The sequence below is a fragment of the Saccopteryx bilineata genome, chromosome 6, assembly GCF_036850765.1.
Source record: "Saccopteryx bilineata isolate mSacBil1 chromosome 6, mSacBil1_pri_phased_curated, whole genome shotgun sequence".
NCBI lineage: Eukaryota > Metazoa > Chordata > Mammalia > Chiroptera > Emballonuridae > Saccopteryx > Saccopteryx bilineata.
In genome coordinates this window covers 123,542,353-123,560,907 of record NC_089495.1, presented here as the reverse complement: position 1 = coordinate 123,560,907, position 18,555 = coordinate 123,542,353, and the positions used below count along the sequence as shown (strand labels likewise).

General features: G+C 48.7%; 1 protein-coding gene and 1 non-coding gene across 2 annotated transcripts in view; one reads left to right on the top strand and one right to left on the bottom strand.

Moving 5' to 3' along the window:
• Positions 1-5,408: 5,408 nt before the first annotated feature.
• On the bottom strand, positions 5,409-5,484 carry TRNAP-CGG (transfer RNA proline (anticodon CGG)). Its single transcript has one exon. It is a non-coding gene; the product is annotated as a tRNA-Pro (tRNA).
• A 2,920-nt stretch (positions 5,485-8,404) lies between these two features.
• UBE2O (ubiquitin conjugating enzyme E2 O) overlaps positions 8,405-18,555 on the top strand; it is a 52,774-nt gene continuing 42,623 nt past the window's right edge. Inside the window, exon 1 of the mRNA XM_066234619.1 lies at positions 8,405-8,866. Within this exon, the coding sequence (XP_066090716.1) occupies positions 8,450-8,866 (417 nt within the window). The 5' untranslated portion in view covers positions 8,405-8,449. The remainder of the gene's footprint in view (positions 8,867-18,555) is intronic.

Genomic DNA, 18,555 nt, shown 5'->3' with positions numbered 1-18,555 from the left:
TCCTTAGTTGTTCATTGATTGCATTCTCATATGTGCCTTGACTTGGGGGGGGGGTGCTACAGCAGACCAAGTGACCCGTTGCTCGAGCCAGCGACCTTAGGCTCAAGCTGGTGACCTCGGGGTCTTGAACCTGAGTTCTCCACATCCCAGTCCGACGCTCTATCCACTGTGCCACTGCCTGGTCAGGCTGCCCAGGAAAGTTTTAACAGTTGCATCGCCACAGCCTGCCAAGGTGCAGGAGATTCCACCCACTGCCAATTAGCAGGCAGGTGTCCAGCCCCAGAATCCTCTTTTTAGAGTCCATTCTCTATGATCGCACCTGGCACCAATGGTTGTTACAGGCAAGATTCCCCAGGAAATAGACTTTCTGACCCTGAGTTCTGAGTGAAGATGTGTAGTTGGAGTGTGCTCGGGCCAACACCTGTGAGGGAGTGAGGTCAGCAGATGTGGCAGGGAAGAAGTTAAACAGTGAGGATGCAGTTGTAGCAGAGGCTTCAGTTGACCCCAGGAGGAGCTCTGAGGCTGGGTTGGCCCTTCCCAGAGGTCCTGAATGAAGGCGAGAGGGCAGGCTTTATTCCCCCATAGGAGGTCATTGGTGGGGTGAGGCATCCTCTTTCAGTTAAGGGCAATCCTTGGAGAGGGATACAGCTGTGAACCTTGGCAACCACAATTCGGCGACTGGGGAAAGGAGGTCTTCAGACCTGAAGGTGGACTTCGGTCCGAATCCCACAGTACCCACTGCACGCCATCTCCCCAGAGGCTGTCAGCACCCACATTGTAGCAGTCTATCAGCTGAGTGCTGACTCTTCTGCTGAAGATGACACTTAGCTGCTTGACTTCCTGGGGTTTATTTTTAAGCCTACTTTGCATAGATAGGCTGCTTCCCTGCTGGGCTCAGTGGGGCCCATCCTTATTTGGAGTTCAGTATCTGCCATTGTACAGAAAAGCATTTCCTCAGGAACCTTCCAGACCTTTCTGGAATGATGTCAAAGGCAAGAAGACATCGCCACCTTCTGGAGAAAGAAGGGACCTACAGTTCCCTGAGCTACTGGAGTCCCTCTGTCCACCCAATAGAAAGATGTAAATCCCATGTGTGATTTTCAATTTTCTAGTAGCTACAAAGAAACAGGTAAACTTGATCTAAATAATACATTTTATTTAACCTAATATACTATATTGTCATTTCAACAAATAATCAATATAAAATTATTAATAAGAGTCTGACCAGGCGATGGTGCAGTGGATAGAGTATCAGACTGTGATGCGGAAGAGCCAGGTTCGAAACCCCGAGGTCACTGGCTTGAACGCGGGCTCATCTGGCTTGAACGTGGGCTCACCAGCTTGAGTGTGGGGTCACTGGCTTGAGCATGGGATCATAGACATGACCCCATAGTCGCTGGCTTGAGACCAAGGTTGCTGGCTTTGAGCAAGGGGTCACTCGCTCTGCTGTAGCCCCCCAGTCAAGGCGCATATGAGAAAGCAATCAATGAACAACTAAGGAGCTGCAACAAAGAACTGATGCTTCTCATCTCTCTCCCTTCCTGTCTGTCCCTACCTATCCCTCTCTCTGACTCTGTCTCTTTCTAAAATAAAATAATTATTAATAAGATATTTTATATATTTTTTTCACCAAGTCTTCAAAATCCAGTGTATTTTATACTTACAGTACATGTCAATTCAGACCAGCCACAGGTCAAGTGCTCAACAGGCACATGTGGTTAGAGGTCACTGTGATGAGCGGCAAAGATCTAGATGCTAAAGGCTAAGAAGAGAGCAATAGTATGTGTGCAGAATAAGTGTTGGTGTATGAGTGATGTGAGCGTGCACATGTGGGGTGTGCTTTCATACCTAAAAAAATGGAGAGCTGGGGACTTGAGGAAAGACAGAGGCATCCCAAAGACTTGATGCACTGAGGGCCACTGGGAGACGTTGCTTGTTTTGTTCAATCATTCAACAAAAATCTTTTGAGCACCTACTATAATTTAGACCTGTGCTGGCTGCTAGGAACCAAAGATGGAGACACAGTTTTGTCCTCAAGGTTCACAGTCCCATGGGGAGAGACAGGAGTAGAAAAATGGTTGTAATAGAGGATAAGAAATACAATCAGGTTCGATTCCCGGCCAGGGCACACAGGAGAAGTGCCCATCTGCTTCTCTACCCCTCCCCCTCTCCTTCCTCTCTGTCTCTCTCTTCCCCTCCCGCAGCCAAGGCTCCATTGGGGCAAAGTTGGCCCCGGGTGCTGAGGATGGCTCTGTGGCCTCTGCCTCAGAAGCTAGAATGGCTCTGATTGCAGCAGAGCGTCGCCCCAGATGGGTGGAGCGTCGTCCCCTGGTGGGCATGCAGGGTGGACCCCAGTCGGGCACATGAAGGAGTCTTGTCTAACTGCCTGCCCATTTCCAGCTTCAGAAAAAAAATAAAATTAAATTAAAAGAAATACAATCAGACAGGTATTACTAGGTAGGGGGGAAGTGGGGGGATGGGGGAATGGGGCACTTGGAAGACTTCATAGCTAAGAAGGTTCATTCATTGTTCATGAACAAACCACAGCTGGAGACTCAGGCAGAGGCATTTCTCCAGCCAGACACTAAGGGTACAGGAGAGCTCTCCAGGGTAGCTCCCCTCCCACCTCTCCTTTCTAACTGAAGTCTCAGTGCTGAAAGCACCCTAGAGCCCCCATACATCAGCGCCAGGGTGGAAGGAATTCTCTGGGCCCATCTGGATTTGCTCACACAGGGCGGCTTGGAGAGGTCAAACAGTCTGGGCTCCCCCAGGGAACAGTGTAGGGCCAGTGCCCATTTTACGTGGGTGTGGAGAGATGGCCCAGTGGTGGGTTAAGATAGGGACAAGACAGCCTCACCTGTGGTGGCGCAGTGGATAAAGCGTCAACCTGGAAATGCTGAGGTTGCTGGTTCGAAACCCTGGGCTTGCCTGGTCAAGGCACATATGGGAGTTGATGCTTCCAGCTCCTCCCCCCTTCTCTCTCTCTGTCTCTCTCTCCTCTCTCTCCCTCTCTGTCTCTCTCTCTCCCTCTCTCTCTCCTCTCTAAAAATAAATAAATTTAAAAAAATAAAAAATAAAAAAAGATAGGGACAAGACAGAGCCTGCTTCCCCCAGATTAGTTCATGTTGCTGCCTTCTCTGCTACCCCCTCAACCACGCCAATTCCTTAGCAAGGCTGGCACATTTGTAAAGAAGAGAAATTCTCCCAAGAAGCATCCCCAAGAAGGACTGGGTATTGGGGCCATGAGAGGAAGGTGTTTCTCCACTGGGATGAAGATTTTTTCCCCCTATCCAACAATTTTGAAAATAAAAACTAAGCAGAAACTTCCATCCAGGATCATCCCACTTGCCAGCCTGTGTTCAAAGAGACTATGGCTGGGGGCTCGGAGTCTGGGAAGGAATCAAGCCTCAAACCAGGTCCAGAGTATCTCAGCTGAATGAGGACACCATGAGGTGGGGAGGGATGTACTGAGCCTTCCTCTCTAAAAGGGCTCAGATGCAGCTCAAAATGGGGCAACAGAAAGGACTTAGAGATAACATAGCAGTTCCCTGGCATAAGGGTGGGGGAGAAGAACTAAACAAATGGAGAAACTCAGCCTTTGACATCCATCAATATGGTACATTATTGAGCTCAAACACTGTGCCAGGCACCAGGGTTACACACATAGATACAATATGATCCACATTTTTTTAAAAAGATTTTTATCCATTTTTTTAGAGAGGAGAGGGGGGGGGGCAAGGAGGAGCAGGAAGCATCAACTCTTATATGTGCCTTGACCAGGCAAGCCCGGGGATTCGAACCAGGAGACCTCAGCATTCCAGGTTGATGCTTTTAACCACTGTACCACCATAGGTCAGGCTGATCCACTTTTTTTTTTTTTTGTATTTTTCTGAAGTTGGAAACGGGGAGGCAGTCTGACAGACTCCCGCATGCACCCGACCGGGACCCAGCATGTACACCAGGGAGCGATGCTCTGCCCATCTGGGGTGTTGCTCTGCTGCAACCAGAGCCATTCTAGTGCCTGAGGCAGGGCCAACGGAGCCTCGGCTGGGCTGCGGGAGGGGAAGAGAGAGACAGAGAGGAAGGAGAGGGGGAAGGGTGGAGAAGCAGATGGCCGCTTCTCCTGTGTGCCCTGGCCGGGAATCAAACCTGGGACTCCTGCACGCCAGGCCGACGCTCTACCACTGAGCCAACCAGCCAGGGCTGATCCACATTTTTAAAAAGAGTTTAGTAAGGGAGAGAGAAGCATTTGAAATCAAGGGCTCTTACCAACAACCTAGCAGGTTCCTGGTGGTGGAGAGAGAGAGCACAGTGTGGCATGATGCTTCACAAAAGGGGGGTTCATACTTCCTCCTTCACAAGTGAATTATCCACATAAAGCACCTGGTGTAGTACCTGGCATTAAGTTATTGCTCAATAAATGGTTGCTAATATTAGCCATTATTAGAAGAAGTTGCAGAATAAACATGGCACATCTTCCTGTAGTGCCAATTTTATTCAGCTATTAGGGAGGAAAGGATATTATTTTTATATTTTAACAAACACAGGCATAAGCTGATGTAGAATGCAAAACTCATTTGGATTCTTGACATCAAAGCTTTTGAGCGTGCATTGCCTTGCCCCTTTGGCCTCCTTGCACATTCTCCAATGGACACAGGAACTAGAAAAGCTTGGAGCCAGGAAAACTGGGGTTCAATTTGCATCTGCCAGTTACCACCTTGTGACCTTAGTCACTGAATTAGTATAATTACTTTATTTTAAAATTAATTTTAATGGTGTGACATTGATAAATCAGGGTACATATGTTCATAGAAAACATCTCTAGGTTATTTTGACATTTGATTATGCTGCATTCTCATCACCCAAAGTCCAGTTGTCTTCCATCACCTTCTAACTGGTTTTCTTTGTGCCCTTCCCTTCCCCTAACCCCCTCCCCTTCCTCCCCCCCACCCTGTAATCCCCACATTCTTGTCCATGTCTCTGAGTCTCATTTTTATGCCCAACCTATGTATGGAATCATATAGTTCTTAGATTTTTCTGATTTACTTATTTCGCTCAGTATAATGTTATCAAGGTCCATCCATGTTGTAAATGACCCGATGTTTATAATTACTTTTTTTTTTGTATTTTTCTGAAGTTGGAAACGGGAAGGCAATCAGATAGACTCCCCTCATGTGCCCGACCGGGATCCACCCGGCATGCCCACCAGGGGGCGATGCTCTGCCCATCTGGGGCGTTGCTCTGTTGCAACCAGGGCCATTCTAGTGACTGAGGCAGAGGCCACAGAGCCATCCTCAGCGCCCGAGCCAACTTTGCTCCAATGGAGCCTTGGCTGTGGGAGGGGAAGGGAGAGACAGAGAGGAAGGAGAGGGGGAGAGGTGGAGAAGCAGATGGGCGTTTCTCCTGTGTGCCCTGGCCGGGAATCGAACCCGGGACTCCTGCACCCGAGGCCAACACTCTACCACTGAGCCAACCGGCCAGGGCCTATAATTACTTTTTATTTTATTTTATTTAGAGAGAGAGACAGAAAGACAGGAACATCGAACTATTCCTGTATGTGACTTGACTGGGGATCATACTGGCAACCTGTGCAGTATGACAGGTTGGGACGATGCTCCAACCAACCGAGCTATCCGGCCAGGGCATAATGACTTTTAATATTTTTAAATAGAAATATGAAGCAGACTATAAGTATAACAGTTCTGCCAATCTAAAATTTTAGCCTACCTGCAGGTGGGATGGTTGAAAAATTAAAATAGTTAAGCTTTATTGAGAGTACTGTATGCCAAGTACTGCTCCATTTCATTTAATTTTCCCAATCGCCTAATGCAGGAGTCTCAAACTCGCGGCCCACGGGCCGCATGCGGCCCGCCAAACAATTTTGTGCGGCCCGCAGACTAATCCACGAAGTTCAAAATATTTTGGATAAAATTAAGTAAGCCTAGGGGCCTACTTGTATTTTTCATTTCTCTAGCATCCTAGCTAGATATTAGCTTAGTTAACAGCAGTTATGATGCGAACTACAGTTTCTGGTCATTTTGTGACACTGAGTAAACTGCATGTACGATTGTGCTTGTTGTACTGATTTTTTTTTGTTTTCAACTGCAGTGAGAAAAGTGATGCGTAACAGTTGCCTTTTGTAGACCTAGTGCGGCCCGCCGAAGGCTGTGATCTTGCTCTGCGGCCCACATGCTGAGTTGAGTTTGAGACCCCTGGCCTAATGAGACAGATACTGCTATTATCAACCTTTTTTACAGATGAGAAAAGTAAGGTGAAAAGAAGTTTAGCCCTGGCCGGATAGCCCAATTGGTTAGAACATTGTCCTGATACATAAAGGTTGAGGGTTTAATCTCCAGTCAGGGCAAATACAGGAACAGATGGATGTTTCTGTCTCTGTTTCTCTCTCCAAAAACTCAACAAATAAAATTTAGAAAAGAAGTTCTCATTTAAAAACGTTTGCCTGACAAGGTAGTGACGCAGTGGATAGAGCAAAAGACTGGGATGCAGAGGAGCCAGTCAAAACCCCGAGGTCAATGGCTTGAGCACAGGCTTACCAGCTTAAGTGTGGGGTCCCTGGCTTGAGCGTGGGATCATAGACATGACCCCTGGTCACTAGCTTGAGCCCAAAGGTCGCTGGCTTGAGTGAGGTCTCTGGCTTGAGCAAGGGGTCACTTGCTCTGTTGTAGCCCCCCCCCCCCCATTAAGGCATACATGAGAAAGCAATCAATGAACAACTAAGGTGACGCAGCAAAGAATTAATGCTTCTCATCTCCCTTCCTGTCTGCCTGTCCCTATCTGTCCCTCTCTCTGTTTCTGTCACACACACACACACACACAGTTTATCAAGATTGCCTACCTTTATAAGATTAGTAAGTGGCAGTGCCGAATATTGGAATCTATGACTCCACTTTTTTTTTTTTTTTTTTTTCAGAGGCAGAGATAGACAGGGACAGACAGACAGGAACAGAGAGAGATGAGAAGCATCAATCATCAGTTTTTCATTGCGACACCTTAATTGTTCATTGATTGCTTTCTCATATGTGCCTTGACCGCGGGCCTTCAGCAGACCAAGTAACCCCTTGCTGGAGCCAGCAACCTTGGGTCCAAGCTGGTGAGCTTTTTGCTCAAGCCAGATGAGCCCGCGCTCAAGCTGGCACCCTTGGGGTCTCGAACCTGGGTCCTTCCGCATCCCAGTCCAATACTCTATCCACTGCGCCACCACCTGGTCAGGTTATGACTCCACTTTTAACTATCTGGCTATTTTACTACTTGCCATGCATAACAAGCCTCATGGAACTTTGACTTCATCTAGATAGATTTAAAGGCAAACTATAGGGGTAAATAATACCTGCTGATCTTTTCTGATCTTTCTCTGGACCTTCTTAACCAACGCCTTAACTAATCCCTAAGGAGTAATTACTTCAAGTTTTTTTTTTTTTTTTTTTTTTTTTTTTCTGAAGCTGGAAACGGGGAGAGACAGTCAGACAGACTCCCGCATGTGCCCAACCGGGATCCACCCGGCACGCCCACCAGGGGCGACGCTCTGCCCACCAGGGGGCAATGCTCTGCCCCTCTGGGGCGTTGCTCTGCCATGACCAGAGCCACTCTAGCGCCTGGGGCAGAGGCCAAGGAGCCATCCCCAGCGCCCGGGCCATCTTTGCTCCAGTGGAGCCTCGGCTGCGGGAGGGGAAGAGAGAGACAGAGAGGAAGGGGGGGTGGGGGGTGGAGAAGCAAATGGGCGCTTCTCCTATGTGCCCTGGCCGGGAATCGAACCCGGGTCCCCCGCACGCCAGGCCGACGCTCTACCGCTGAGCCAACCGGCCAGGGCTACTTCAAGTTTTGCATGTATATTTCCTAATACAATATAGTCTAGATACACTCTATACATACCTACTTATAGCCTTGTTATAGCCTTGCTTGCAAGCTGACATGGAGTCTCTTTTTAGCTATTTAATGTGTGTATGTTTTGTTTCTTCAACTAGATTGTAAACACCTAGAGGACAAGGACTGTGTCTTGCTCTTCCCGTATTCCTCAGACGCCAAGGACCTCATTAACAGCTGTTGACAGTCTCCGGGCTATCCTCCGTCCCACCTCCGCCACTCCCTTTTTCCTTGGTGACTACACCATTTCTTCCACCTCAGTCGGCCACACCTTCCTGTTTCCTCTAGTACTTTTATCTCCTCTGGCTCCGCCCCCCCACAATGAGCCCTTGCTATACCCACCTCTCTCAGCAGCATTCTCCAGCGTCCCCTAGCGACGAGGCGGTAGCTCCTAGCAACCGCATCTCTGTTCCCTGACGACGGCGGCACGTAGAGCTACGTCAGCGCGCCGTGGCCTCGCCTCCGGCGCGGGCTGGCCCCGCCTCCCCGTGTCTTGGCTGCCGTTGCCGCCGCCGTCGCCGCCGCCGTCGCCGTCGCCGTCGCCGCCCGAGACTCGCGCAGAGCAGTTATGGCGGATCCCGCAGCACCCGTGCCTGAAGCTCCGGCTCCCGCCCAGGCCCCGGCTGCAGCCCCGGAGTTGGCCCTGGCCCCGGACACAGCCCCCGTCCCGGCCTCGGCGCCCGCCCCGGACTCGGCCTCCGGGCGGTCCTCGGACTCCGGCCCCGAAGCCGGCTCTCAGCGTCTACTGTTTTCTCACGACCTGGTGTCGGGTCGTTACCGCGGCTCGGTGCACTTCGGGCTGGTGCGCCTTATCCACGGCGAGGACTCGGACTCGGAGGGCGAGGAGGAGGGCCGCGGGAGCTCCGGCTGCTCCGAGGCAGGGGGCGCGGGCCACGAGGAGGGCCGGGCCAGCCCGCTGCGCCGGGGCTACGTGCGCGTCCAGTGGTACCCGGAGGGCGTCAAGCAGCACGTGAAGGAGACCAAGGTGCGGCGGGCCGGCGGGGCTGATGGAGGGGCAGTTATCTGCTAGAGTCCTAGGCTGGGAGGGGAGGCGTGTGAGGCGCTGCCCGGAATGGTGCTGCTGCAGTGGGCCGAGGTGGGAGGACAAACCTCAGCGGAGCGGACGCTCCCGTGCAGAGTCATTGCGCCAGTCCTGGGCCACCGGGCCCAGGGCTTCCCCACGCGAAGGGACTTCGAAGCTGTGGTATGGTGTGATGTGGGCCGCAAGGTTATGTACGTGGATTCACCACCTTGGGGAACTCCTCGTGCTCTCAGGCACCAATGCGGGTGTTTTGCTGACCCCCGAGGAGCTACATACAGCGTTGTGCATCCAGAAAGTAAGGCCGTGCTGGGTCGGTGCAGGGAGGGGTTGTGGGCATTCCAAAACAGAGGTAGAGGTGAAAACCCAAGAAGTTCACTAGATTGCAGAAGGCGTTATTGTGGGTGAAGAAACCTAACCCCTTTTTGTTTTACCTTGTTGCCTCATTTTAATTGCTGCGGGGAATTTTGTGAGTAAAATCACTGATAATCAGAGCCGTGATATTAGTAGTACTGGGAGAAGGGGATGTGACAGCTGTGTCTGGGATTGATGACTCCTAAGTGCAGTTGGACTTCTGGAAAAGAAAAAAGTACTATAGAACGAGGGATGGAGGAGAGCCGCCCATTTGGAAACCTGATGGGATTTTTTTTTTTTTTTTTTTTTTTTTTTTTACCTGAGGCTGTGAAGCAAACATCAGATTCCCATATGGTATTCCAATGAGGCTGATGAATATTGCAGTTTTACCATACCAAGGTGTTTATCATCAGAAACCTGAGACCTTAAATCGGGATTGGTTTGGTGGCTTTTCCTGTCTTGTTTTCCTGAGTGTGAATTCCTATCAGTGATTCACAGGCACGTACAACCCTGTATCTTTCACCAGTTCTTCATGTCCTCCTCCCTCTCCGTTCAAGAAAACATTTCTCAGCAAGAATCAGGTCTGGGTTTTCGCTGCCTGGGACTGAAGAGGTCTGCTTTCAGGGGAGGGCACTTTAGAAGTTAATCTGGGTTTCTCACACACTGGGAGACAAAGGCAACAGGAATAGGGCTTTATGCCACACTACAGAGGGTTGGTGATTAGGGCTTGGGCAGGGAAAAAAGCCTCATTCCCATAAAGAGCCTGTGATCCACTTCCTAGTGGCCGAAGTGACTGCTGATACCAGTGGGATCTTTTTTCCTCCCTCGCCAGTGCACATACACCCACAGATACAGAAATCCACACACAGGACCTCAGCTTCCCCTCAGGGAACTTTATAAGTTCATGTGTAAAACTACATGGAAAATACTACTTTTTGCAGCAGAGTAATTGTTAAAAGTTATCACCAGTATTTTATTGGGAAGAGATTTTTGCTCTAAATTCGGTTTATGCATTGTCTTACTAGCAAATGATTCCTGTCTTTCTGTGGGATTTTTTTTTTTTTTTTTTTTTTTTTTTTTTTCCTGAAGTTGGAAACCAGGAGGCAGTCAGACACCCGGCATGCCCACCAGGGGGCGATGCTCTGCCCATCTGGGGCATTGCTCTGTTGCAACCAGGGCCATTCTAGCACCTGAGGCAGAGGTCATGGAGCCATCCTCAGTGCCCGGACCAAATTTGCTCCAATGGAGCCTTGGCTGCGGGAGGGGAAGAGAGAGACAGGGAGGAGAGGGGGAGGGGTGGAGAAGCAGATGGGCGCTTCTCCTGTGTGCCCTGGCCGGGAATCGAACCTGGGACTCCTGCACGGCAGGCCGACGCTCTACCACTGAGCCAACCGGCCAGGGCTTCAGTGAGATTTTTTTTTTTTTTTTTTTTTTTACAGATACAGAGAGTCAGAGAGAGGGATAGATAGGAACAGACATATAGGAACGCAGAGAGATGAGAAGCATCAATCATCAGTTTTTCGTTGCGAAACCTTAGTTGTTCATTGATTGCTTTCTCATATGTGCCTTGATCGTGGGCCTTCAGCAGACAGAGTAACCCTTTGCTCGAGCCAGCGACCTTGGGTCCAAGCTGGTGAGCTTTGCTCAAACCAGATGAGCCCGCACTCAAGCTGGCGACCTCCGGGTCTCAAACCTGGGTCCTCCGCATCCCAGTCTGACGCTCTATCTACTGCGCCATTGCCTGGTCAGGCTTCAGTGTGATTTTTTAAAAAACGTCTTTTCCTCGCCTGACCTGTGGTGGCGCAGTGGATAAAGCGTCAACCTGGAAATGCTGAGGTCGTTGGTTCAAAACCCTGGGCTTGCCTGGTCAAGGCACATATGGGAGTTGATGCTTCCAGCTCCTCCCCCCTTCTCTCTCTCTGTCTCTCCTCTCTCTCTCTCTCTCTCTCTCTCTCTCTCTCCCTCTCCTCTCTAAAATGAATAAATAAAAAATAAAATAAAAAACGTTTTTTCCTAACCATCTTCTCTAGAGGTTTATGACTTCTGGAATGCATCTCATTTGACTCTGTCGTGGCTTCCTGCCCTGGGACTCAGGGAGGCAGCCCAGGTTACTGTTGGGAGCTGCCATGTTTGTCAGGTGCTCCTGTTCATCTTTTTTTTTTTTTTTTTTTTTTACAGGGACAGAGAGTCAGAGAAAGGGATAGACAGGGACAGACAGGAATGGAGGGAGATGAGAAGCATCAGTCATTAGTTTTTCATTGTGACACCTTAGTTGTTCATTGATTGCTCTCTCATACGTGCCTTGACTGCGGGCCTTCAGCAGACTGAGTAACTCCTTGCTTGAGCCAGTGACCTTGGGCTTAAGCTGGTGAGCTTTTTGCTCAAGCCAGATGAGCCCGCGCTCAAGCTGGCTACCTCGGAGGTCTCGAACCTGGGTCTTCCGCATCCCAGTCCGACGCTCTATCCACTGTGCCACCGCCTGGTCAGGCATCCTGTTCATCTTTGGTGGTTAACTTTGTTTACAGTTATGTTCCCTCTCCCTCCGGAGCCCCACCACATATAGTTGTACAAAATTTGATTTAAAATACCAATTTTGGAACTAAACTACTTTAAGGCAGTAGTTCAGATATATTTTGAAGCTGCCCTCTTGTAACTTGCGTCAAACTGGTTGAAATCCTTTGTGCCTCCATTAGTGATGTATTCTTCTGGACTTAGCAAAAGCTAAGGGGCTTAGTAATTTTAGGAAGGGGTGGCATGTAGTGCCCATCTATGGATGGCAGGACCCAATTCTTTTAAGACTTGAGAATAAATTTGTGCGGGGAGTAAATTTTATACCTGATAAGGCAGCTCTCTGTTACCATTAGCCACAGACACATGGCCCTGGTCAGCTGAACATGTCTCCTGCTTTGCTCTTGGCTGACTAAGGTGGTAGGGTGAGTCCTTTCTTGCAGCACTGTGATTTGGGAAGATTTTTCTTCTTACCTTCCACTCCTTGTAAGTCCATCAAGGTGGCATTCTGTAAAGCAGGGGTCCCCAAACTTTTTATACTGGGGACCAGTTCACTGTCCCTCAGACCGTTTGAGGGCCAGACTATAAAAAAAATTATGAACAAATCCCTATGCACACTGCACATACTTTATTTTAAAGTTAAAAAAAACAGGAACAAATACAATATTTAAAATAAAGAACAAGTAAATTTAAATCAACAAACTGACCAGTATTTTAATGGGAACTATGCTCCTCTCACTGACCACCAATGAAAGAGGTGACCCTTCCGGAAGTGTGGTGGGGGCCAGATAAATGGCCTCAGGGGGCCGCTTGTGGCCCGCGGGCCATTGTTTGGGGATCCCTGCTGTAAAGGAAAGACCAGGAGACAGACATTTAGGTTCTGATGTCTCCCCCATCACTAATCTGGTTATTCTGTTGGTAGAATAAGATAGTGATAGTCTTGGGAAACATTTCTTTTTGAAGTTTTTACTCTTGGAATTTTTAAAATAGTGTCCTTTAATGTGGAATGGTAGGCTGTGGAGTTTTTATATTTGTTTGTTTTATTTTATTGATTTTAGAGAGTGGAAGGGAGAAAAAGAGAAAGAGAAAAGCATTGATTTGTTCCACTTATTTCTGCATTTATTGGTTGATTCTTGTATATGCCCTGATGGGGGATTGAGCCTATAACCTTGGCATATTGGGATGATGCTCTAACCAATTGAGCTACCTGGGCAGGGCCTGGCTGTGGAGTATTTTTGTAGTTTTCATATCAGTTTGGTGGGCAGTGAGTAAAGGCTTAATACCAGTCTTTTAACTTTTTTTTTTTTTTACAGAGACAGAGTCAGAAAGAGGAATAGATAGGGACAGACAGACAGGAACGGAGAGAGATGAGAAGCATCAATCATCAGTTTTTTGTTGGGACACCTTAGTTGTTCATCTTTTAACTTTTTGATGAACAAATTTGTGTGTGTGTGTGTGTGTGTGTGTGTGTGTGTTTCCGAAGCTGGAAACGGGGAGGTAGTCAGACAGACTCCCGCATGCACCCGACCGGGATCCACCCGGCATGCCCACCAGGGGGCAATGCTCTGCCCATCCGGGGTGTTGCTCTGCTGCAACCAGAGCCATTCTAGTACCTGAGGCAGAGGCCACAGAGCCATCCTTGGCGCCTGGGCCAACTTTGCTCCAGTGGAGCCTTGGCTGCGGGAGGGGAAGAGAGGAAGGAGAGGAGGAGGGGTGGAGAAGCAGATGGGCGCTTCTCCTGTGTGCCCTGGCCGGGAATCGAATCCGGGACTCCTGCACGCCAGGCCAACGCTCTGCCATTGAGCCAACTGGCCAGGGCTGATGAACAAATTTTAAAAAGAGAGATGGAGACATTGGCCAACTAGTCCTACCCCCATCTGGCCACTTCCATAAATTTGATCAACTGAAATAAAATAAGTAGTTTTTAGGGTTTTTTTTTAGATTTTATTTATTCATTTCAGAGAGAGAGGAAGGGGAAGGAGCAGGAAGCATCAACTCCCATATGTGCCTTGACTAGGCAAGCCCGGGGTTTTGAACCGGTGACTTCAGCATTCCAGGTCGATGCTTTACCCATTGTGCCACCACAGATCAGGCTTGTGTTTTTTTGTGTGTGTGACAGAGACAGAGAGACGGAGAGAGGGACAGATAGGGACAGACGGACAGGAAGTGAGAGAGATGAGAAGCATCAATTCTTCGTTGCAGCACCTTAGTTGTTCATTGATTGCTTTCTCATAATGTGCCTTGAGGGGGGGGGGGCGCTACATCAGATCTAGTGACCCCTTGCTCAAGCCAGCGACCCTAGGCTCAAGCTGGTGAGCCTTGCTCAAACCAGATGAGCCCATGCTCAAGCTGGCGACCTCAGAGTTTCGAACCTGGGTCTTCTGCATCCCAGTCCAATGCTCTATCCACTGTGCCACCACCTGGTCAGGCAAGTAGTTTTTTCTTAAAATTGCGGGCTTTATGGTCCAGTTCTTAAGGCTTCCAGCTGCAGAGGCTAAGCTTCTTTAGGACTTGAAAGAAGCCCACAGCTCCTTCCTTCATCACTCTCCTAGCTCCCTTAGCGTGGTAGCTGATTTCTCCATTGGCAACTTTTCCCATTTGGCTATATCTCTCCTTTGCAGAGATTTGCTCCTTCCTCATCAGTGGTCATCCCTTGAGTAAAATTTCTAAATAAAGCCATATGCCAACAGCCTCTTTGCCTTCTTGAGCATTGGGCAGCCAAGGTGAGTCTTTCTGGCCTTCACCTGTCATGGGGGCAGAATGGCCCTGCCCCTGCGGGGAAGAGAGCAGACTGCTGTGTGGTTTGTGGGTTCCTGTTCGTGCTTTAATTCTCCCTTCTCTTGTGTGTTCTTTTTTTTTTTTTTTTGTATTTTTCTGAGGCTGGAAACGGGGAGAGACAGTCAGACAGACTCCCGCATGCGCCTGACCGGGATCCACCCGGCACGCCCACCAGGGGTGACGCTCTGCCCACCAGGGGGCGATGCTCTGCCCCTCCGGGGCGTCGCTCTGCCTGGGGCAGAGGCCAAGGAGCCATCCCCAGTGCCCGGGCCATCTTTGCTCCAATGGAGTCTTGGCTGCGGGAGGGGAAGAGAGAGACAGAAAGGAAGGATGGGGGGTGGAGAAGCAAATGGGCACTTCTCCTATGTGCCCTGGCCGAGAATCGAACCCGGGTCCCCCGCACGCCAGGCCGATGCTCTACCGCTGAGCCAACCGGCCAGGGCCTCTTGTGTGTTCTTTTGCTTTAAGTTGCCACAACATTTAAATTTCATCCTGGTTTGAGATTTAATGTCTCAATTAAATCTGTGTCTGTAATCACCCTGCTTTTTGTGAGGTGGTGTGTATGTAACATCTCTGATGACAAGTCCCTCAGGAATTGTCTTTTTGGTTTATTTTTGGCTCCTACTCAGACCAGTGTTTCCATGGGGAAAGCTATTTAGATGTAGCATCATAGCATGTGAAGTTGGCTTGCCTCGTCTGCCCAGGTGCTGGACCCATTAAAAGCAATTGTTCTTAATGAAATAATAGGAAGGAGTTATATAAGGTTACCCAAGATGCAGGACTAAGTGCATCTAATTCTGTTTTATTCAGATAGGATCACAGCACTTACAGACTCTTAGAGCTGTTCCCTGATTTTATTCTTTGTCCTTGGGTTTTCTCCCTTCCAGTTCCTGGGACTTGATGCCATTGTGGTGCTCTGTCTGGCTTGTCGCCTGACTCGAGGGCACTTTCATTAGATGAGGAGCATGTATTTGTGTCCTGTGATTGGAAATCAAAACCCTTGGGTGCTCCTCTTGGCTGTCACCTACTCTGAATGACCTTGGCCTACTCACTGCCTCATTTTCTCTCTGCAATAAAACACGAGGTCTGTCATTCTAGCCCCTGAAGTGAGTCAGTATAGGTGGATAGCCAGAGTGTAGGTGGGTTGTGCCTGGGCGGCCACTTGGTTATTAGCAGACACCATCCTGATGTCCATCAGACAAAACCACTCCCTTCCCTTCAGATCATTTCCGTGTGTCACAGGGAAGTGCTGCACCAAAGAGGCACCTTGGGAAGCAAAAGGTCTATGGAGAAGTCTGTTTCAGTGGTGTAAGAATTTCTAATTGATTGTGTTGTTGGTTGTGACCTGGTAGATTACAGATTTGAGTTCTTTATTACGCCTCTTCTATAAATACTCATGAACTTCACTCCTCTGTTACTTTATTAGAAATTCAATAATGCACATTTAAAATAACACCTGCTAAAGTCTACCAACCTCCAGGAGGTGTGATGGAACGAATATATAAGTATGTGTATATACCAGAATCTGGAGGACATTTTTTGAAATTCATGAAAAACAGGTAATGATATTATGAATTAAAAGGATGGTAGAATACAGTTATTGCTTTTGTCTTTCAAGATAATAAGAACAAGTATTATATAGTGTTACTATGTGCCAGGTACTCTTTAAGTGCTTTATGTATATATATATTTTTTTTCTTTCTTTTTTTTTTCATTTTTCTGAAGCTGGAAACAGGGAGAGACAGTCAGACAGACTCCCACATGCACCAGACCGGGATCCACCCGGCACGCCCACCAGGGGGCGACGCTCTGCCCACCAGGGGGCGATGCTCTGCCCATCCTGGGCGTCGCCATGTTGCGACCAGAGCCACTCTAGCGCCTGAGGCAGAGGCCACAGAGCCATCCCCAGTGCCCGGGCCATCTTTGCTCCAATGGAGCCTCGGCTGCGGGAGGGGAGGAGAGAGACAGAGAGGAAAGCGCGGCGGAGGGGTGGAGAAGCAAATGGGCGCTTCTCCTGTGTGCCCTGGCCGGAATCGAACCCGGGTCCTCCGCACGCTAGGCCGACGCTCTACCGCTGAGCCAACCGGCCAGGGCCAGCTTTATGTATATTAATACCCACAACAACCCTGTGAATTAGGTACCATTCCTATGTTTCAGAGGAGGAAATTGAGGAACAGAGAGGTTAAATAACTTGTCCAATGTCACACTGCTAACAAGTTGAGTAACCTGAATACAAAAAGGAATAAATCTAGTTTGCCCTCACCTGAGAATGTTTTCTGTGTTTTTTTGTTTGTTTGTTTGTTTTTCAGAGAGAGAGGGATAGACAGGGACAGACAGACAGGAATGGAGAGAGATGAGAAGCATCAATTATTAGTTTTTCATTGCGCGTTGCAACACCTTAGTTGTTCATTGATTGCTTTCTCATATGTGCCTTGACCGAGGGCCTTCAGCAGACCGAGTAACCCCTTGCTGAAGCCAGTGACCTTGGGTTCAAGCTGGTGGACTTTTGCTCAAACCAGATGAGCCCGCGCTCAATCTGGCGACCTCGAGGTCTCGAACCTGGGTCCTCTGCATCCCAGTCCAATGCTCTACCCACTGCGCCACTGCCTGGTCAGGCTCACCTGAGAATGTTTTAAGTTCAGGATTTATAGATCATTTCTATATCTGAATACCCTGATAAACCATGAGTCATAAACTCTGTGGTTGGCATGAATCATCTGGTCTTTCAACATTTAAAAATCTTAGTGGAGTAGGAGTAACCACAGGTGAGGAGAGAGGGAGGAGCAGGGTGTTGGGATGAGTGTGAGATAGTGGCTGGGAGGTAAGGCGGTCAGGCTGTACAGCAGTGTGGGAGAAAGTGTATTTGCACTTGCTATGTTTCTGTTTGTCCCCTCAGCCATTTTCAAAATAAGTGTCAAAAGTACATTTTATTTCTGGAGAATCTGTAAATGCCCCTAGATGTTGAATGAAAGTAACCTCTGTGAGTCTGATTCATTCCAATACTGGTTTATCCCCACCACCTCCTGGAGCAAAATAAGTCCGAGTAACTGGCATTTCTATGTTGTCTTAGAAATGGCCAGTGTTAGGGAAAATACCTTGACTTCCTGCCTCCAAAGACCTCATGTCTCCTCTCTGGCACCTGTTGTCGCCCTCCTGCTGAGAATGCTAAGTTATGAGATAGGTTCAGAAGGACTCCATGGAGAGAGGGTGTCCTGCTCAGTTCCAGTTCCCTTCCCTTCAGTTGTCCTGAACTTGACTGTGTGTGCTCTCCGGGTTTTTGTTTTGTGTTTTGTTTTGTTTGTTTTTTTGAGAGAGAGAGAGGCAGAGATGGGAAGCATCAACTCATAGTTGTAGCAGTTTAGTTGTTCATTGATTGCTTCTTATATATGCCTTGTTGGGGGGCGGGGTGCTCCAACCGAGCCAGTGACTCCTGACTCAAGCCAGTGACCTTGGGCTTCAAATCAGCGACCAGGGGATCATGTTGATGATCTCACATTCAAGCTGGTGACCTCTGGGTCTTGAACCTAAGCAATGTCCCAGGTGGACACTATCCAGTACACCACCACCAGTCAGACACTACCTATATATATTTTTTTTCATTGACTTTAGAGAGACAGAGAGGAATGGGGGGGGAGGGAGCATTCATTTGTTGTTCTACTTAGTTATGCATTCATTGGTTGCTTCCTATATAAGCCCTCACAGAGGATTGAACCCACAAATGACTGAGGTAACTGGCCAGAGCTCTCTCCATCTATTTTTTTTTTTTTAAGATTTTTTATTTATTCATTTTAGAGAAGGGGGGAGAGAGAGGAGGGGGAGGAACAGGAAGCATCAACTCCCATATGTGCCTTGACCAGGCAAGCCCAGGGTTTCGAACCAGCGACCTCAGCGTTTCAGGTCGACACTTTATCCACTGCGCCACCACAGGTCAGGCCTGTCCACCTATTTTTGCTTTAGGACATTAAAGGTCTTTCTGCATCCTCCCCGTCCTGCTT